Source organism: Wasmannia auropunctata, unplaced genomic scaffold (genome assembly GCF_000956235.1).
Source record: "Wasmannia auropunctata unplaced genomic scaffold, wasmannia.A_1.0 LD335975.1, whole genome shotgun sequence".
Lineage (NCBI taxonomy): Eukaryota > Metazoa > Arthropoda > Insecta > Hymenoptera > Formicidae > Wasmannia > Wasmannia auropunctata.
This window is the reverse complement of record NW_012026915.1, coordinates 272,603-294,213: the sequence shown is the minus strand read 5'-3', so window position 1 is coordinate 294,213 and position 21,611 is coordinate 272,603. Positions and strand designations below refer to the sequence as shown.

Here is a 21,611-nt window from a genome sequence, read left to right as displayed (position 1 = left end):
TAAAATACGTAAGATACCCATCGAATTGATATCGGCAATCGCTTTATGTAATTGTTATAATTGTGCAGCATAAAAAAGAGAATGTGTTGAAATTCAAATAATCGACGTTCGGAGTGACGCACAAAAGTGCGTGGGAAGGGAGATGTCGATCGTGGAGGGAGAATCGTTGGTCCGCACACGCGTGCGCATCCCCATATTTTTACCCCCGCCGACTTGCTCTTCCCTCTATATATGACGTATACAGGTTGCAGTACATTGCTTTTGCCCCGCAGTAACGAAGTCTTGGGCTACGTTAGATCACGTTAGATCACCGTTACATCAAAAGTTCAGGTACAATACATCGTCAATACATCGTACGCGAATTGTACGCAAGTCTCTTTTTTTCTATTTATTATTGATTTTCTCGGCAAAACAGCATCATGCTATTTATAATCGCAACAATAGAAAGGCCATTCAATATTTCATGAATAAGGATAAAATGTCAATTAATTATTCTTTTTTTTTTTTTTTCTAAAAATTGATAGTAGAATTATTTTGTTAATCTTCATTATTTTATAATTATTTATAAAAACAATATATAGTAGTAAATATGCTGTTTCTTGTTCGTTTAACAGTGGATTTTTTCTTATTTCTTAACAATGAAGTCTCTAGTTTATCTTTTAGTCCATGGAATTAATTTTTTCTCAGTTAGAATATTAAGAGAATTATTATTATTATATCTAATTATGAGCCAATTTTTCTCTTATAACTGATAAAAATCAGAAGCTCTTGCGTTTTCGATGTTACAACTTTGTCATATAGTCATGCATGTTAAGAGTAACTTTAGATAATACATCAATAATTTTTTAACAAAGTAATCTCTCGTTAACATTTGTTGTCGCAGATCAATAATTCGTGAATTTATAAATCAAGAGAGAGAGAGAGAGAGAGAGAGAGAGAGAGAGAGAGAGAGAGGGATGATAATGATAATGATATCGTTATTTATTTAGCGTTTTATAAAAAAGTTTTCTCTCAAGCGGAGGGAGGGAGGGAAAGAAGGAAGAGAGAGAGAGAAAGGTTTGACTGCACTAAAATCTTTTGACTAAAATCTTTTAAAAGAGAGAATAAAGGATAGAGAGAAAGTTTTGACCGCACTAGAATTTTTTGATCTGCACGTTATCTCTAATATTATTAAAATACCGATAAATTGTTCGAATTTTGTGTGAAATTGCTTTGACGATATATTCTTAATATTATAAAGATTTAAAAAAATATAAAAAAGGAAAAAATATTATTTTTTTATTGTCTAAACCAGAAACATCTCTTAAATTTCACTTTTAAAAATATCGTGCTTATATGCACTTTGTTATACGTTATACACTTACTTTGTCTATGTGTCTTAAACTGCTAACAATAATTATTAAATATTAATTATCAGCTAATATAACGAATTGCTCTCTTCGAGATTCATTCTACGAGCGAGATGCGAGGTCACTCACGTACGGAAATACTACTTGCACGTAGTAATCACGTGCACTTATCGGCCACCGGAAAATTACTCCTCGGGTGCCTATCATTTACACACGCGGACATTTATCAGTTATTACTATGCAGAATACTCCATTTACACTATTGCGTTATTTTTTAACAGATGAATTTTTACCTTGAAAAATCGAAGCGGTTATAATCTTCAGTTACAAGTGATAGGAAAAGAAGAATTTTTCTATGTAATTTAGGAAATCAATGAACCACTAATCTTTTTTAATTAACATTATGCAAAGTTTAATTTAATTAATTTAAACAGTTAGAAAAAAAATGTATGATAAAAATTAGTAAACTGTAATATAACTGTAATAGCTCTTTAAGAAAATAACTGTAATAACTCTTTAAAAAAATATCAATTTTCCGAATTAGGTTCAAAAAGTTTACTATTTATAATTATATTTATTTAGAATATATTTAGAATATAAGGAAAGCTAAAAAAGTATAATAAGGCCATCGCGATAAAAATTTTTATCTTCCTATCGTTAAACTTTGTTTAATTATCAGAAAAATTTGTTGATGCATGAATCGCTCTTTTAAATTTATTTTGATAAGAACATGATTGGCCAAGCTTGTTAGAGAAGCTCAAACGTCATGGAACTGTACGACAAAAAACGACTGTATGCCAAACATTACGATCATGATTGCTGATATGATAAGTCAAATAATTAAACTTTCTGTTATTTCTTTACAGGTATTAGCTAGTGTAGGAAGTGCTATCAAAAGCTCAATTATGGCGGAATCTTTAGAGCAGATGCCAAAATCCGACACTATAAGGCTTCGCGACCGTTATATCGGGTAAGTATCAAATTCACAAACGGCATAAAATACAAATTACGAGGTGTCTTTAGTCCTACCGCTATTTTATATTTTAAATAATATAATATAAAGAGTGCCGATAAAAAAATGATTATTTTGCCAATTAATTTTGATTCTAGGCAATCGTGCAAGCTATTTTACAAGTCGAATCCGTTAAAAATCGTGAGGGCCGAAGGACAACACATGTACGATGAGAAGGGTAATCGGTACTTGGACTGCATAAACAACGTTGCGCACGGTATGTACTCTTGAATTCTTAAAAATTAGGCAATTCACCGTCATTAAGCTTGATTGATCTTAATGACATGATAATTGCGGATTACTTTTACGTAGCTTCTTAATCGTCATGACTTAACTCTCTTGCAGTTGGCCACTGCCATCCGGACGTCGTGCGAGCTGGTCAGGAACAGATGGCCTTGTTGTCCACGAACAATCGTTTCCTTCACGACAACCTGGTGGTATGCGCGAGCCGGCTGGCGTCGCTTCTGCCGGAACCGCTGTCCGTTTGTTTCCTGGTGAACTCCGGGAGCGAAGCTAACGATCTTGCACTTCGTCTCGCTCGGACGCACACGAAGAACAAGGATGTCATTACGTTGGACCAGTAAGTTTCCAGTCCTGTCGGAATTAATGCTCCTATGTTTTTGTGTGTGTATTCGTATATTTCTATATAACAATTCTATTATTGAGTTCCACGCGCTACGTCACGAAAGTCCCGTCGGTTAACGAGACGAATATGGAATGAACTTCCGTTGTTCCGTTCCTACTCGGATCTTCTCGACGTGAGCAATGTCGCATGTGCATCAAAATATATACATACGTTGGATATTTCAGGCTCAACAAACACGATGAGAAAATTCATTGCCGAAACTAATGAGATCGGTTTTCTCTTTTGCTTGTTTGCAGCGTCATACCGCTCTAAATCAGACAGAGAACGGGAGCGTCCGCTTTTTTTGGGCATCGAGATCGAGATGCATGCCGGCAGATCCGGGGAAATCGGATGTGGGCATCCGATTCTTTTCACCGCGGCGGAAATAGAATTCGCCGCCATAAAGAATCTTGTCGCTGTTTTTAGGTGGCGTAAGTCTCATGACCGACGTACGTGCCAGCACGTATGATACACACTCTATCATTATTCATTTTCTCCTTCTGTCGGTGAGGACGATGTCGCTGAATATTGGACTGGACTTATCCGAGAGAGAGAGAGAAAGAAAGACAGAGATAAAAAGAGAGAGAGAGAGAGAGAGGAACAAACGCTAAACGATGGGTTAAATAAAAATGTAAAGTAAAGACAAAGCGAAGTCACGTCAAGCGACTTTGTCAAAGTTGAGCGTCAATTCTAAAAATATACAAAGTTGCGAAAACGTTGAGATAATAATGTACTTGTTACCACTACATACTAGAAAACTGATAACAATAACACGTGCACTTGTGCTCCAATTATTATTTAAACAGCTGCGCTGCGTGGACTTTGCGCTTTGTCTTTCTATCGACGTTGATAGCTTTGGGCAGCTCGAATCCACATAAATTAATAATTATTTCACGTCTTTTTGCTCGAGTTTATAAATGAGTAGCCCTTGGCAACTACACGGACACGTGCGAATATCGTAGCCACGGTGAGGCCATTGAACGTCCTCGGCAACAATGGGAAAAAAAGCTAAAAAAAAGAGTTACATTTTCAGGAACTGCTTTTACTTAATAAAATATAATACTTATTAAACGAGAAATAACCAATAATTTTTAAAAAGTTACATTGTAGCCTTGCAGGGCTTCGAAGAAATTAAATTTCGACGAACCTAACGGCCAGAGAAGAAATTTCTGTTCACATTTATCTCTCTGCTTTTAGCGCTTATCACGGACATTTGACCACGATAATCGATATCTCGCCATACAAGTTCAACAAGCCTAACGGTACCGGCAAGAAGGACTGGGTGCACGTGGTAAAGTATTTCAAATACTTTTTGTTAATGATTATTTATTAGTGATATGAAATTGCTTGTTTGTTGCGTAAGAATTATCTTCCATTTTGAAAAAGTTTAAATCAACAAGACATAGGCGCGAAGATTAAAATGTCTAATTAAAAGTAGAATTTCAAGACAAGAATCTGGCGACCGACATATATTTGGAAATTATAGATTTGCAATTAAATTCTTTATTATTATATAAAATAAATATCATATAGATGTAGATAATTGAAATTTTTTTATTATGAAAAAGTGAGATGTTTGTCTTATTTAGTATTTATGTCGTTTATATTGTTGAACAAAATATGTACTTATATTATTTCATACGTTTCACACATCGCTACTTTTCTTTTTTAGGCTCCCTGCCCAGACGTCTACCGCGGAAAGTATCGCGCCACCGATTACGTCGACGAGGACCTCGGTGTTAAATACGCCAAGGATGTAAAGGAAATCTGCAAAGACATCAAGGCTCAAGGACGTGGAGTTTGCGCCTACATCGCGGAAAGTCTCGTATCGGTCGGCGGACAGATTCTGCCGCCACAGAATTATTTCAAGAATGTATACAGGTACATGAGGGATCGCTTTATTATTATATACATGTGGATACGCGCTATATACACAGGAGAATATAACGCTAGAATAAATATATTATCAATGGCAGTGTGGAAAAAAAAGGATATGATGGAATGAATTGATCCTACAGGCACGTACGCGAAGCGGGAGGAGTCTGTATTGCGGATGAGGTTCAAGTCGGTTTCGGCAGAGTCGGCACTCACATGTGGGCCTTTCAATTGTACGACGTTGTACCGGACATAGTCACACTGGGCAAGCCCATGGGCAACGGCCATCCCGTCGCGGCCGTCGTTACAACGCCAGAGATCGCGCGCAGTTTCTGCGACACTGGAATCGAGTACTTTAACACCGTTAGTTTATAAAGACGTTATTAATATTATATTAATATTTTGAAAGATATACTTTTACTAAAAGATATTTCCGTGTAATTTCGGTAGTACGGGGGCAATCCCGTATCCTGCGCAGTGGCGAACGCGGTGATGGAGGTCATGGAACGTGAGGGTCTTCAGGAGAACGCCTTGAAAGTTGGCAACCATCTGATTGCGGAACTGAAGAAATTGGCGAAACGACGGAGGATTATCGGCGACGTGCGCGGCGCCGGGCTGTTCGTGGGCATCGAATTGGTGCGCGACAGAATTAAGAAGATACCAGCGACGGCGGAGGCAAAGCATGTGGTGTCCAGGATGAAGGAAAAGAAGATTCTCGTCAGCAGCGACGGACCCGACAATAATGTTTTGAAATTGAAGCCGCCGATGGTCTTCACACTCGAGAATGCCAATCATTTCGTATCCGTTCTCGATGAAGTGCTCGAAGAAGTTGATATCGATTTCGAGGAGGTGATTTACATTTTGCATTTACTTAGATGTGCCAGCAATTATAGTTGTTACCAACATTAAATATTAACAAAGTATTATTTTTTATTATAAAAAGAAATAAGAATTTATCTAGTCGAATAAATTTTTACTATGTTATACTAAATATGGGTGATTTTAAATAATAATAATGTAATTATTAATTGTTTCAGGAATCGGAAACCACTACAACTATTATCAAAGCAACGATCTCGTCCATAGAAGTCGACAGAAGCACCGCGGTGAACAACAATGGAAATTCATTATTTGTTCACGCTAATTAATAACGTATTTTGTACAATTATTGCAAATGTTAAATTTAAGAGCTAATGTTCAATTTAACAGCTTCATATAAAAAAAGTATTATTATTTTTAAGATTAATTATTATTTCTTGTTATGACATATTTTTATATAACTATTGAAAATATACGTAAATAAAAAAATAGAATTATTTTAGTAAAATAGAGTAATAATATTAAGATATTATAAAATATGTTTAAATAAATGCATTTTTATATAAATAAAGTTTATTGTTATCAACTTTTCCTAGCAAGATAAAATTGGTTTATATTAATGTTAATTTATATTAGTATATTTATATATTCTTTTACATTAATATAATTCTTTTATAAAGAATATATTTATTATATGTCAGTATATTATTCCTGAAATATTTGAAAATATTATAATTTCTCGGAACAGTCGTATTTTACTTCCTTTGCACTTCTCTTTTTTAGATTCTATTTTGTTATATTTAAATACTTTTTTAACTCTATTATTAAAATAATTAACTCTATAATTAATCTTTTGTTCACTTTTGTCAACTTTTGTTTTTGGATTTAATTTTATATATTTGTAATCATCATTAAATCATATCACAAATGAAACAAACGTGTGCAAGCAAACTAATAAATAATTAAATAATCGCTTTAATCGTATTATATGTGATGCCGCTATATTGGTACCGTTTGCATTGATAAAATAAGTTATTCTTTCATAAAACTTAAGTGCAAAACAGGCCAATGAGAGTCACGAGCGGTTCTTGGTGCCCAAAGTTTTTGTATTATAACATTAAGTTACATTAATAATATACAGTATATGAACGTTTCGACTCATTTAGAATCATCTTCAGCGCAATAATGCCATAACGTTTGTCTCGACTTTACCTTAATTTTTTTATTTATTTATTGTACGATGTTTTTATTATGGGATTCAATCTTCCGACGGAGAAGACTCAGACACTTGTTAGCCGCGCTACTGACACTACGCTTTTTGTACAGTTTTAAATTGTTGGTGATCATGCGGCCACGCATTTAATAAGTTTTGAGTTGTTAACAACTTGTGTATTTGCATCATCATTCATTTCTAAAGTTTCATGAGGATTCTCGTTCTGATTGGGGTGTGTCAAAGTTTCGAAAATAATTCCTCAAATAATAGTTAGGATTATATATAAAATTTCCACATATTTTCAGGGGAAGCAATCAATCAAAGATTGTTTCTCTCTTAAATATTAAGGATTCCGCTTCAGAAAAGGTAACCAACAGTGACTCATCCTACCAGGAACAAGGATCATTTATTGCTTTCGCATGTTATGACATTATTGCGCTGGAAGATGACTCTAAATGAGTCGAAATGTTCGTATACTGTATATTATTAATGTAACTTAATGTTATAATACAAAAACTTTGGGCACCAAAAACCGTTCGTGACTCTCATTGGCCTGTTTTGCACTTAAGTTTTAAATATCGAGAGTACTGTTATTATTTTTAATTTTTATTCTTTCATGTTATTCCTTCTTTGTTCGCACTTGCTTACTTTGTCAGTATTCGATTTTATATACAATATAAACATGATTTTACAAAAAATTAAACAAAAAATTATATTATAGAAGAGTTGTGAAAATATTTGAATAAAGCAAGATAGAAACTAAAAGAAAGAAGCGCAAACAAGGTAAAACGTGACCGAATCTAAAAGGATGAAACATTTAAAAAATTTTTGCAAAACTGTAGTAAGATTATAATTAATATAATTACAAAAATAATTGTTAAATGATATTATACTATATAAATAAATGTATAAATATTATATGTAAACATATAATTACTGTGTGTGTGTGTGTGTGTATACACACATGAGTCTTAATTAGTATCAGTTTTAATCATCGAATGTATAAAGCGTTTTTCCAGAGGCGCTACTTGTATGTAGTAATTTGACATAAAGTTATTAAATTTTGAAGGCAAATTGTTAATTGATTTAACAATCAAACTAGATTTTAAAAGCTTCTCACCGGTTGCCTTAACTTGTACTGAATTACTGCTAATTAAGCACAATAGCTTTTACAACGCTTTCACCATTATTGAATCACATTCGATGAAATTCTTAAGCAGAATTTTTATGATTTTGTCTCGTAAATCGATTGAATTTTCAACCAGATATCTCGTGAACAATCACGAATTGCTGCGTCAACTGTGTGGTCATCATCGGAAAGTGCACATGTAAGCATCCGTTGCGCTTTATCATCGGTCTTCATTCATGTTTCATCTTTCTCTTTGCCATAACCGATAACTTGGGACCTTGACCGTGACATCCACATGATCAATTGCATCAATGCATTTCAGGCGATAACGTACTTCCGCTGATAATTATCTTTAGTCAACGAAGATAACTCGGAAGTAATAAAATCTCCAATAGCCATTTCGACGTAACACAAAAATTTGGCAGATTTTTTATAAGAAAAAGAAACACTTAATGCACTAGTCTTGCGCCTTATAATCTGTGAGGTTTATGGATAAATTTACAATGTATATTGTATGCAAAAGAATGTAAGATAAAAAAAGGCGCAAAAGTCATTCACTCTGAGTTAGGAAATAAGCACGTGAAGTGCGAGACTGTGCAGTTAACTATAGACAAAAGAAATTTTTACCAGAGATAATGTAACTAAAATTGACATGAAATCGCACAAATTTCTACCTTTAAAGGAGCTGAAAGAGAGAGATCAAGATCTGACTGTAGTTGTTTCTTTCTTTTTAAGGGAGGTCAAGGCGACTTGGATTGTCGCACCATTAATGATGATAATTATAATAAATGAATAAGAGTCTGATGTATGAAATTGATAACAAGCGAATATATCAGTGACGCGAGAAAATATGTGAAAATTAATGTAAGACTATAAGCTGGCAGAAGGTAGAAATGCATATTTCGTTAGATTAAAAATGTCTAACAATAAGATAAAATAAATTAAATTAATAAATGCAAATAAAGCTGCAGAGAGAAAAAATTATATAAAAAAATTGATAATAATTTATGAAATTTTATATAATTTATTAAATTACATTATAACACCTTTTATTAGACTCTTCAAATTAATAAAGTAATTGTCTTATAAATAAATACATCTACTGTACTTTCTCTATAAAGAGAAGGGATAAAATAATTTTTGTTACATCGTGGTCTAAGTTATTATAAATAATTGCTAGACATCTTATCATTATTAATACAACAATATGCACGTAAGTTGAATTTTTAGATATCTCTCCCCCCCTCCCATACACTTGTATATATTATATATATCTAAAAATTCAACTTAATGTTATATAGCTTTATGTTGCTAATAATAGTAAGTTGTATAGCAATTATTCGTAATAACTTAGAGATGTAATAAAAATAATTTGATCTTTTTATATATGTGTATATATATATATATATATATATATATATAAAATTTTGTAGAGCGAAATATTGTTACTATCTTTTTATTGGAAGAGTAAAAGATCAAGCGATAAAGAAATTTTTATTCCTCATAAGAAATAAAGTTAGAATATAATTGTCAATTTATTCTTTCGTCGCTTTATATCTTTTTAAAAACAATTTATATATATATATATAAATTTATATATTTATTACCAATTATTAATTAGCTTACAATTATTTTCTGTAAAGCAGAAAATTGCGTTTAACCCTATTTTAATTTTTATAAAGTTTGTAAAACATTTTAAAATAAAAGATATATATATTTTTTAATATTTGTGTACTAATACATGTATTAGCTTAAAGATTGAAAGTACATAAAAATTGGAAAAAAATCTTACGTGTATTTCTTTATTGGTGACAAACATACAAGTTTATCGTAATGTGGAAAAAGAATAGTATTAAAAATACTTGAAAGAAAAATGTTATTTACAGATTTTCTGATTGCGTAATCGTCGTTAGAAAATATCTCCTGTAGCTGACACTACTATCTCGTGACTTGGATCAAAGTTTGATATTTTTAACTTTCGTTTTCCGTTCGAAAATGTATGCAAGTCCACATTACATCCGCTAATATCTTCCATTTGTTCGCCTTCCGCAGATGTTTTCATTTATGATAAGACGTAAACAAGAAAAAAGAAATAAATAAAATAGTAGTTAATGGCATAGGATCGCCTGTAATCATTATACTAAAGATCTCCGAATGCCAAGCGGAAATTCAACACGTGCAGAGAATTATCAATGGTCTATTGCGAATCAACATCCTGTTTTTCTGTTTATTTGAAAAAAAACGGCGAATAATGATCTAAATAAAAATAAAAAAATTAAAAGAAAATGACCACTTCTATTAAATTTTATTATTCAAATTATATAGTATATTAGTGAGGTAATAAATATAATATATATATAAAAATATTAGGTATATATATGTAATATAATGTATAAAATATCGATATCTAATATATAAATAATATTTATTTTATATATTGATCCCAACACACACACACACACACACACACACACACACACACACTGCTTTCTTTTAGGAGGAAACATAAAAAAAATATAAATATTACCTCCACTTTCATAAATAAAATTATATAATTTTTTTACATAATACGATTTCTTTATTTATTCCGGATATAAGAATATTAAGATAAAATTTAATGTAGCTAATAGAGGCTAAAGAGAATAAAGGCTTAAGAATAAGATTCTAAATATAATAGAAGGGCTAATAAACCATACTAGGTGTAAGTGAGTTGAAATAATGTATTTATCTATCACACATTACAAAACAATTTATGTGTCAAGTTGTTTATAAAATGTCGAACGTTTCGACCTATTTAAATTATGGTCATCTTCAGTGATAATCTAACAATGTATATAATATTAATCGCAAAAATCTGATAAAATTTAAAAATACATAGTGATAAAAACCTCGTTTATATAAACGCATAGTAGCGCTCGCATAAAATTAAATTTAACATAGCTAATAGATAAAGGCTCATAGAATAAGATTCTAAATGTATAATAGAAGGACTAATAAGCCACGCTAGGTGTAAATGCTGAAATAATATTTTATTTATCTATCACACGTTACGTAGTATTTATCTATCACACGTTACAAAACAATTTACGTGTCAAGTTGTTTATAAAATGTCAAACGTTTTTACCTATTTAAATTATATTACATTATTTTAGCACGAAAAATCAATACTTTATGAAATATTTTATACTTATCATAAAATGCCACATTTCGACATAAAATATGAAATATCTCGTAAACTATTGATTTTTTGATAAATATAACTTAATATTTTTATGAATTTTATGCATAAAATACTGAATAAAATCTATTGGTGTAAAGAAAACATAGAGTTGTTTAAAAAATATATATGTAGCTATATATTGCAAATTGCACATTTTTTATATGCAGAATAATTAGAGGAATTATATTGTGTAAACAAAATTATATAATACCTTCATATCTTTTCGGTTTCTCCACCTAGAAAAAAATAACTAATTCAAAATACGTCCTCTCTATATCATACAATTTTTATTTAAAACGTTTTTGATAAAATTGCATATTTTCGAAATTTCAATATTTACCTGTTAAGATTAAAATCTATAATAAACATATAGGAACGATGTAAATGATCCACCTGCAAAATATATTCACGTTAAATATGTATAATCTACAATACGTATATTTTTTCTCTAATCTATAGCGAATAGATAATTGTACTTGGCGTAAGTTACAGAAAAATTTGCGCAAATAGTAATATTTTTTTCGATTAACTAGTAACTACATCTCAAAAACGTTTTTATTATGATACTATATTTGATTATTATATATCAGATTTAACGTTTTAGTAATATAGTAATTATAAAAAACATAATTAATAGGTATCAATGATTTTACCGACCGATAAAATTAATAATATCTTCAAATGAAATCAAAGTCCTATCCGGAAGTCTGATGCCACGACCTCGCCATTACTTTTTTAAATATGCTGCGGATGTCATAACTGTCATAAGTAATCTATCGCGTTAAAAAAATTTGCCACGCGTAGATGAACGATATAATTTCAAGTTTATGCGGATATTGAGTATGTGGCAATCAGCAGATCAAGCTGAGTTGGCATGCTCCTGTATATAAATTCAATCAAGGAGAGGAATAGATCATTTCGCATTTGGTACTTGGACACCACATAACACCATGTGGTTCCCTGTGACTCTTCTCCTCCTTGGTAAGCATTGATCATCAATTTTGCGGATAGTAATAACTGTTATCACAAAAATTTCAAATAGAATATTTCGTACTTCAATAAAATTTTTGAAAAGAATTTTTTCATGTTAATGTAAAATTGATTGATATGCCGATTTTTCAATATAAAATAGTTATTGCAAAATCTGAATTTCATGTCATATACTTATTGTTAAACTAATTTATGCACTGAGATAAATCCAAATTTTTTGAGACAACGAAATAAGAACTTTATTTCAATCCGGCAAAAAAATACACAGTTCGATTATTATAATTTTGCAATCTGTTTGAACAGTTGGCGTGGCCGTGGCCCTGCCAGGTCATGGTAGCCATGGATGGGAATCGCAAAACGAGTATCAATACATTGTACACAGTAGGACGGTAACAGGCCTTGACAAGTTGAAAAACCAATATACTGGACTTCAAATAAAGGGTATCCTCACCATTCAAGCAAAATCGCCGGAGTCATTGGTGGCGAAGCTTTCCGATCCGCAGTATGCTCGTATACACACTACATTACCGGACGGTCCGGAAACCAAGATCTCCGACCACATGTTGGAATATCGCGAGCTTCCCATGTCAGGAAAACCATTCGAAATCAAATTTAAACATGGAGTGATGCAGGAATTGATGGTCGCCCGTGATGTACCTACTTGGGAACTGAATATCCTCAAGGGTCTCGTGAGCCAGCTACAGGTTGACACGCAGGGCGAAAACGCGATAAAACAGAAGAACAATCAAAATCTTATCGACGAGAATTCTTCCGCTATATTTAAAGCCATGGAGGACTCCGTCGGTGGCAAATGCGAGGTTTTGTACGAGATCATTCCGTTGCCCAGTGATGCTCTTCAAGAGAGACCAGATAGGCTACCTTTCCCACGCTTACACGGTGACGTTCGTCATTATGACATTAAGAAAACGAAGAATTACAACAACTGCCAGCAACGACAACTTTATCATGTTGGCTTACAAGTTCCATTGCAGGAAAAAATGAATCAGCAGGATCAAATTGTTTCGGTGAGTTATATTTTAATTGTTCTTATGTAGCTAAAAAATGTGACGGTTGTAATTGTTAAAGATTATGAAAGAAACTTCTTTAAACAACAGAAAACAGTTTTATTTTAAATGTCGATACTTTTTTATACTCAGTTAACCAAACTGCAATTAATAAAAAAAAATTAAAACTGTTATTATCAACAAAATTTATTTTCTATTGACGTGATTATTTTATTACAGCAAGTGTCTATGACTCAAATGATTATTACGGGCGATCTGAAACGCTTCACAATTCAATCTATCCAGACGAAGAATCAGGTATCCGTCAAACCTGATGTATCTGATCCTTATCTTGGTGCCGTCCACAGCATGATAAAATTAACTTTAGCCAAAAAAAGCAAAGTCTCCAACCCTTTGTCTGACCAACACGAATCAGTCAATCTCGAATCAACTGGAAACCTGTTGTACGCATATAATGACCCATTCTCCAGCTCTGAGAATCGAAAATTACGTCATTCGAGCATCAGTCGAAATTCTGCGCAAGTACAATCGTCAGAGAGCAGCAGTTCTTCTCAAAGTTCCAGCGAGGAAAACGTAATGCTGCTGGATGATTCTCTCTGGCAATCTAAAGCGCCACTGCACATGGCTCCAAACGTACCGCTGTTACCTTACTTTGTCGGTTACAAGGGCAAGACTATCCAGATGTCCGATAAGGTCAACGTTGTGGAACAGGCCGCGAATCTAATTTCTCAAATAGCCGAAGAAGTAGCTTCTCCATCAAAGACAAATCGAGATACGCTGGAGAAATATACAATTGTGAAGAACCTCATTCGCACCATGAACCTCAAGCAGTACGCTGAACTAGAGCAGCGCGTAAACGCCGTTAATGGAGAGGATCAAAATGTCTGGAGCATCTTTCGCGATCTAGTCACACATGCCGGAACTGGACCTGCTTTACACACTATCCAAAATTGGATAAAGTCTAAGAAAATTAAAGGCATAGAGGCGGCAAGGATTATCTCCCAAATTCCCAAGCACGTTCGCCATCCAACGGCGGAATATGTTCAAGCATTCTTCGTAAGTACTTACCTTTTCCGTACAATATGTTAGCAATCAAGCATTCTTTTAATCCTTCACATCCGATCGAAATGCTTATTATATTAGTATTTAAACAAAGTTTATTTGCATAAATGTAATTTAAGTCTTTATACAATCTGTGTAGGAAATGAATCTCGATCCAGTAATAATGCAACAGGAATATGTAAATGTATCCACGCCTTTAGCGTTTGCCGAATTAATCGACAAAAGTTATAACGGCCAGAAATATTATCCGATACACAGTTTTGGCCCTATGACTCCCGAGATTAACAGCGTGGTGGTCAGTCGCTATATTCCCCACATGGCTAATCAAATGAAACAAGGCTTGACCGAAAATAACAGTGAAAAAGTTCAAACATACATCATGGCACTTGGTCTCACCGGCCATCCGAATATTATCTCGGTTTTTGAACCGTTCGTAGAAGGCACAAAGCCAGTGACGAAATACCAACGTATGGTCATGGTAAATGCCTTGTCTACCTTAGCCAGACACCAGCCTAAATTAGTTGGACCTATTTACTACAAGCTCTACATGAACACATATGAGAATCACGAGATGCGTTGCCTGGCAGTACATGAATTTATCAAGACCAATCCACCTTTGATTATGTGGCAACGCCTAGCGAAATTCACTAATGTCGATAGTAGCGAACAGGTGAACTCCGTCGTGAAGTCTACAATAGAGAGCATCGCTAATCTGAAACGATCGGAAATGCAAAATATCGCTAACAAGGCGCGCAGTGTAAAGTATTTACTGACGAAAAAGGATAGTAATATGTACTCGAAAGGCTACTACACGGACATATGGGGGTACTGGTTCCTTAGAGGACTTAATTTGCGAACCATTGTTGGTGACGACAGTCAAATACCAATGTGGCTACGCCTTAATGTGAATACCATTTTCGATATGTTCGACCGAGGTTTACCCGTAAAAACAGGATATGGAACATCGAGCGCCAAGCAGCTTATGAATAAAGTATACGAAATAATGCAACAGTGGCAACAGAAAGGCGAACAATCAAGCGAAGAATCATCGCAAACGTCAGGCTTTGAGGAACTTCTGCAAGCACTTAATATCAAGCCCGAGCACTTGAACAAGTTAGAAGGACATGTCTTCCTTTATACCATGATGCACGGACTTCAGTTCTATCCCTTCGATGGTTCATCATTTGAAAAGCTTTCCCGTGGTGAGAATTCCTGAATTTTATTTGAAAACTATATTACTTTTAAAGATATTAACTTTATAATATTATTATTGTATTACAGATGTAAAGAATCACGTCATGAAGAGCAAAAAAATAGGATCAACTTTAATTAACAATCAGGAAATGACAATAAGCTTCCCGATTGAAAATGGCTTGCCGTTCGTCTATACTTTCGAATCGCCAGTACTCATCAAGAACAAAGTTGATTTTAACAGAAATCGAGACGAAATGATTGAGCAAATATCTGGCAATCTTGATGCTCTTGTCGCCAAGAGGGTTCAGAAGCGATTTGGATTTCTAGCGCCTTTCGAGCATCAAAATTACATGACTGGTGTCGATCACAGTCTCCAACTACAAGTACCATTAGAGTTTGAAGTCACAGTTAATCATAGAGATTTAAGTTCAAGCGGGCTGAAGATTCGCCCGAACATCTTATCTATGCAAAATCAAATGGATTCTTCTAATGGAGTCAAATTGTTGCACCATAGCACTATTCCATTCACCACGCGACAAGACGTTCTTGATCTTCAACCTGTATCTCTTGATAAAAACACACATCTTATACTGACTTCAGAGAAACATAAAACCACATTAGAAAGAGATCCACTTTATATCCAGGTAGAATCTGATAACAAACAAGTAGAAAGAAATAATGCAGGAAATAACGTTGGACAGCTTTTGTATCAACTGATGGGAATTTCAAAGAAAAATTCGAATTATAAAAAGTTAGACGTATCAATAAATCCTGGACGGATAGAAAAGAGTGGCTTACATTTCAACATCGTTTACGATAAAATGGTACTTGGTGATAACAATGGTTATAATAAACATCCGCGTGCATTAGAGTCCCAGAGACTATTTTCTATAAAGCACACAAAACCAAACAGTGAGAATAGAAGAAAGGAAATTATGGAAACCCTTAGCCAAGGTGTCAAGTCGGGTGACGTCCACGTATTTGATGTAAGTTACAAGACACCATTGCAAAAGCACGCACAAGTTCTCACCGTCGGTGTAATGGAGCTCAACAACGTGAACAAAACGCATATGACTTATGTTTATTGGAATTCTCAATCAAACATGGAAAAGCCGGAATATGAAGCTTGCTACGTTCAAACAATAGAAAGTGCACCAAGAACTCCTTTAGACTTTGAATATACGCTCAGGAGCAACCCGGAAAATACGCTCCAGGGTGTACTGCGATATGGAAAAAGTTGCATGGAAGGAACCAAAATTGTTCTCGAAGGGAAAGCGACGCAAAGTAACGAATTAAAGGAAGCGATAGAGAACTCCGAAACAGCCAAAAAATGTTGGGAAGAGATTCAAAACGGAAACAAAGTATCGCGGGCTTGCCAGAAGGCCACCGAGCTTGCCGAAATAAAGGATAAGATACGTGTTGTAGTTAAAGAAATAACTGAAAATGTCCAAAATGTTATTAACAAAGTTATAGACTGGCTCTCAAGTATAGTGGTAATACATATAAAAGAAAACAGCAAAAATTCTGGAACAAATACCATCAATGTAAAAATGAATTTATTACCCTACAAAGTACCAAAAGTCTTAGTGCAAACCCCGCAACAGGAGATTACTTACCCTTACATTAAGGAAACTCCTTTGGAAGAACAACGGCTACTGATGAAAAAAGTCAAAATGCTCGAAAATGAAATAGAAAAACGTAAGTTATAAAATTTAAAAAAATCTAATTAGTGTTCTTCAAATATAGTAAATTATGGTAATTAAATATGCTAATAATGTATCATGTGCATACGTTAATTAAAAACAAATTAACGCTTAAATAATAATGCTGATAACTTGTTACTCTATTTGTAGTACTTCTCAATAATTCCGCGAGCGGATATATTTATCATTATTATTACACTAATTTAAGTAATTAAATTATTGTTCCGTTGTCGACATCTCGATGCATCTTATTATATCTTATTAGATAAAGATGTCCTGCAAAATATAATATAATATATATATCTATATATCTAGATTACTTATAAAAATTCGATAATATAACATCAATGAATTCTTTTTCACAGCTTCGTGTAGTCTCGACAAAAATATGGTCGTTACTTTTGATAAGCGGGTTTATCCTGTGACACTGGGAACAACCAAGCACGTGTTAATGACCGCTTATCCGATAATGGATCCTGATAATCGCAAGAGTCCAATTCCGGAAGAATCGAGAGTAGCTGTCGTAGCTCACGATACGAACGACGGCAGTAGGAGCGTCAATATATACTTGGGCAAACGAGAAGTTAAATTGGTAAAATTGGATAATGGCCTGAAAGCTGTAGTTGACGGAGAGACACTCGATTTTGAATCGAAGAAGCATTATTATTATCGCGAAAACGGCGAAGTCGTTTTCGAAATCGGCGTGCTACCGGACCACTCGATCGTATTATATTCGAAGAAGTATGGAATTTACGTTGCGTACGACGGAAAGCGTGTTGCAGTATGGGTTAGTAAAAATATGAAACAAACTGGTAATATTAATAATAATATTGTAATGTAGAAAGTGTAATAACAATTGGAATAAATTTGTTTTTTAGGCAGGTCATAGGTATCGCAATGCCGTGCGTGGTCTTTGCGGTAACTTCGACTCCAATCCCGAAGACGATTTCCTTACTCCTGAGAACTGCCTCCTGACGAAGCCTGAAGAATTCGCCGCCATGTATGCCTTGATTCAGGAGAATTCCGAGGGATCTGTTCTGGAGAACAGGCGAAGAGCCGAACAAGCCCAGTGCAGGAAACGCTCATCAATGCATAGTCATCAGAGCAACATTATCAACGATAGAGAAGCGGGAAGAATAATGGCAGAGGGCGGGCCAGTACAAAGATGGTACTCTCCATCAACAATTAAAGAACGATACACAACGATGAGACCCATCCGTCATCGAGAGTCTAGCGGGTCTAGCGGATCCAATCAAGAATTCAGTCAAGAGGATAGAGATAATCGTGATTCGGGAAGACACAACATTGTCTATCGCACAAGAGTCCTCGAAGACAACTCACAGCAACACATTTGTTTCACTATCGAACCTGTGCCAACATGCCGCGAGGGAACTACTCCAACCGAAAGAAAGTCGAAGAAATATGATCTTTTCTGCGAGGAGAGGAATGAGGAATCTGTAGGATTGAAACACAGAGTCGAGAAAGGCGCTAATCCCGATTTTAACCGAAAGCGTGCCAGCAAATCGAAAACTTTCCAAGTTCCTGTTAGTTGCAGCGGCAGCACATATTAGTCCGTCAGTACAGAAATGATATACCGATCTTGCATACTTAATTGCTAATGGATTTCTTTCTATTTTTTATTTTATTTTTTTTTAAAGCTGCAAATATGTTCTTTTAGTAATTGCAGTAATGTAAGCAATAATAAAGTTGAAACTTTTCAACGTAATTATTTGTGGTATCCTTTCCTGCACATCCAAGTTTGAAATCAATAATCCATTTAATTACCAGCATTATCAATTAAGATCATTATGTGTCTTTTGTACAGTCTTTTGTAATTGTCCTCTTTGTTGAAATAGTATTGTTAAACCTCTATTTCAAACTTTCTAGCAGAACACCGTCCCTAAAATGAGATACAAGTTAAATAAGCAGGGTTGGCAAAGATATTTTATAAAAGTAACTCATTACCGTTATCGTTATTCAAAAAAACTAACGAGTCGTTACTATTTTCGTTACTTTTTTCTTGATATTTATGGATTATATAAAAATTTTTGTAGTAAATATAAATAGAAAATGTCATGGAATTCTATCTTTTAATAAAGGAATAAGGCTCAAAATCTGATGTCGAAAGATACGGTCATGTCCCAGCGTTAAAGAATATGTGCGAGACAGATTAATTATACAGGGTACCTCGTCTACTTAAATCGAACACCTTGAATACTCACTTATTTTTGATGACACAAAAAAATATTTCAGATGAAAGTTGAACGGTTTCGAGGGGGATGTAATTTTGCCGCGTCGTTTTTTTTCTAGGTAAAGGCTTCAAAAAATTATGAAGATAATTTCCACTTTTTTTAACAAAATTATATAATTTTTTTACATAATATGATTTCTCTAATTATTCTGCATTTAAAAGTTATTAAAAAAATGTAGTTGCATATTATAAATTATTTTTTTTTTTTAAAGCAACTGTGTGTTTTCTTTACACCAATCGATTCATTTAATTATTCTGTGCCTAAAAGTATTATACTATTATCAAAAAATTAATAGTTTACGAGATATTTTATATTTTATATCAAAATATAGTATGATAAAGTATAAAATATCTCGTAAATCATTGAATTTTCGATAATTCTCTTTTACATATTATTTTTTACATTTAGATAGAAAATAATTAGAGGAATCATATTATAAAAAAAAAATCATATAATTTTATTTAAAAAAGTGAAAGTGACCTTCATATTTCTTTGCCTCTCTACCTAGAAAAAAAACGACATGCTCAAAATATGTCCTCCTCAAAGATGTTTCAGCTGTTGAACTTTCATCTAAAACATTTTTTCATATCATCAAAAATAAGTGAGATATTCAAGGAGTTTGATTTAAGTGGACCATCCTGTATATACATATTATATGTATACATATATATATAATATAGATGTATAATATATGTATAAATATACATACATGAAGGAGGACTCTGATTGAGTCTCAATCAATTCTCATCCACGATGCATTTAGATTCCTATCTAAATTCCACCAAGCTATTAATTTATTCTCGTTTAACATTTGGTAAGTAACAAAAATACCTGAACGAAATGATGTCTGAACAGCACTCGGGTGGGAAATCAAACGCATCCCAATCTATACGCAATGCTAGAAATAAAGTAACGATAAAAGTAACTAATCAAATCGTTACCGTTATGCAAAAATGTACCTGCGTTACCATTAACGTTACTCATAAGGAAATGTAACGTCGTTACCCATTCGTTACTGAAAAATGTAATTGTAACGATAACGACGTTACTTGCCAACCCTGGAAATAAGCCTGTGTGACAAACGTGTTTCAATTATCGCATCTTGTCCCATTGCATTGTCCTATCTGCTTATTAATCTGCTTATTATTCTCAATTCAAATATCTTAAATATCAAGATATTCTGACTCCATATCACAAAGACTCCCAAACGTTTTAAAAAATCTCGTAATCCCACGGCTACGAGTCCTAAGGTACTATCAAAGTCGCGTATCGCAGCATTCGCAGTTACGCAGTTGCTTGCTTTGATCTCTTTCTACTTTGGAGTTATTTGCTTCGCTCAGTTGCGATCATAATGTAAATATTAGCATGCATTGAATTCGTGTAATATACACTACAATTTAACCTGATGAGTTCGTTGCCGTATCCGTGCCTATTCGCTTTTCTCTATGTATTTTCAACGTGCCGTGAATACAAATATTATATGCCCTTAGAATTAAATAGATTGCAAGTAGAAATTGTTAGAGTATCTTCTTATATTTTCTATTTCGTTATAAAAAGAAAATTTTAATGCAAACAAATTTATTCATTAACGAGATCCATTTCCCTATTCAGCTATTATTCATATGTCCTGTGTCTATATTATACTTTTAGAGTACGTACTAGAAATATAGACGGGATATAGTAAGGGCAGGAGGGAGGGCAAGTAGTGACAGGGGGCAAATAGTGTCAATTTAAATTTCTCCTCTTTCCCGTGTCTATTTTACCATTACTTGTTAATAGAAAGACAGTTCTCAAAAGCATCTAATCATCTTCCGAAAAAGCAGTAAAAATCGAAAGCCAAATATAGATAGCGGAGAAATCTAAAATTCAGCATTTGTGAAATGAAGGTAAAACCTGGATTTTTTTTTGGTATTTTAAGTTATATTTTTTTAATTGCTGAATCGTTGAACGAGATCTAACCTATTCTATGTCATGCGCTACTTTCTTCCTCTATTTTGATATAATTTCTATGCTTGCATATTAATTTTATTTTTCTCAGTAAAGTTTTAAAGAAAAAAGTAGCTCCTGAGGCAAATAATGTCAATGTTTAGTGGGGTAAATAATGACAAGTCAAACAGCTCGGAAGAGCACACGTCTGAACTCC

At 33.6% G+C, this 21,611-nt stretch overlaps 2 protein-coding genes across 2 annotated transcripts; both read left to right on the top strand.

The window, feature by feature from the left end:
* The first annotated feature begins 248 nt into the window (after positions 1-248).
* Positions 249-6,101, top strand: LOC105454789 (alanine--glyoxylate aminotransferase 2-like). The gene is made up of 9 exons (XM_011697671.1): positions 249-330; positions 2,216-2,319; positions 2,460-2,578; positions 2,707-2,941; positions 4,184-4,277; positions 4,659-4,867; positions 5,005-5,224; positions 5,312-5,710; positions 5,899-6,101. The coding sequence occupies exons 2-9, from the start codon at positions 2,255-2,257 to the stop codon at positions 6,007-6,009; spliced, it is 1,452 nt and encodes a 483-aa protein (XP_011695973.1). The 5' UTR covers positions 249-330; positions 2,216-2,254; the 3' UTR covers positions 6,010-6,101.
* A 6,035-nt stretch (positions 6,102-12,136) lies between these two features.
* On the top strand, positions 12,137-18,942 carry LOC105454790 (vitellogenin-2-like). The gene is made up of 7 exons (XM_011697672.1): positions 12,137-12,223; positions 12,536-13,257; positions 13,477-14,313; positions 14,459-15,521; positions 15,601-17,211; positions 17,582-18,003; positions 18,095-18,942. Exons 1-7 carry the CDS (start codon positions 12,193-12,195, stop codon positions 18,785-18,787), a joined length of 5,379 nt encoding a protein of 1,792 aa, XP_011695974.1. The 5' UTR covers positions 12,137-12,192; the 3' UTR covers positions 18,788-18,942.
* The last annotated feature ends 2,669 nt before the right edge of the window (positions 18,943-21,611 follow it).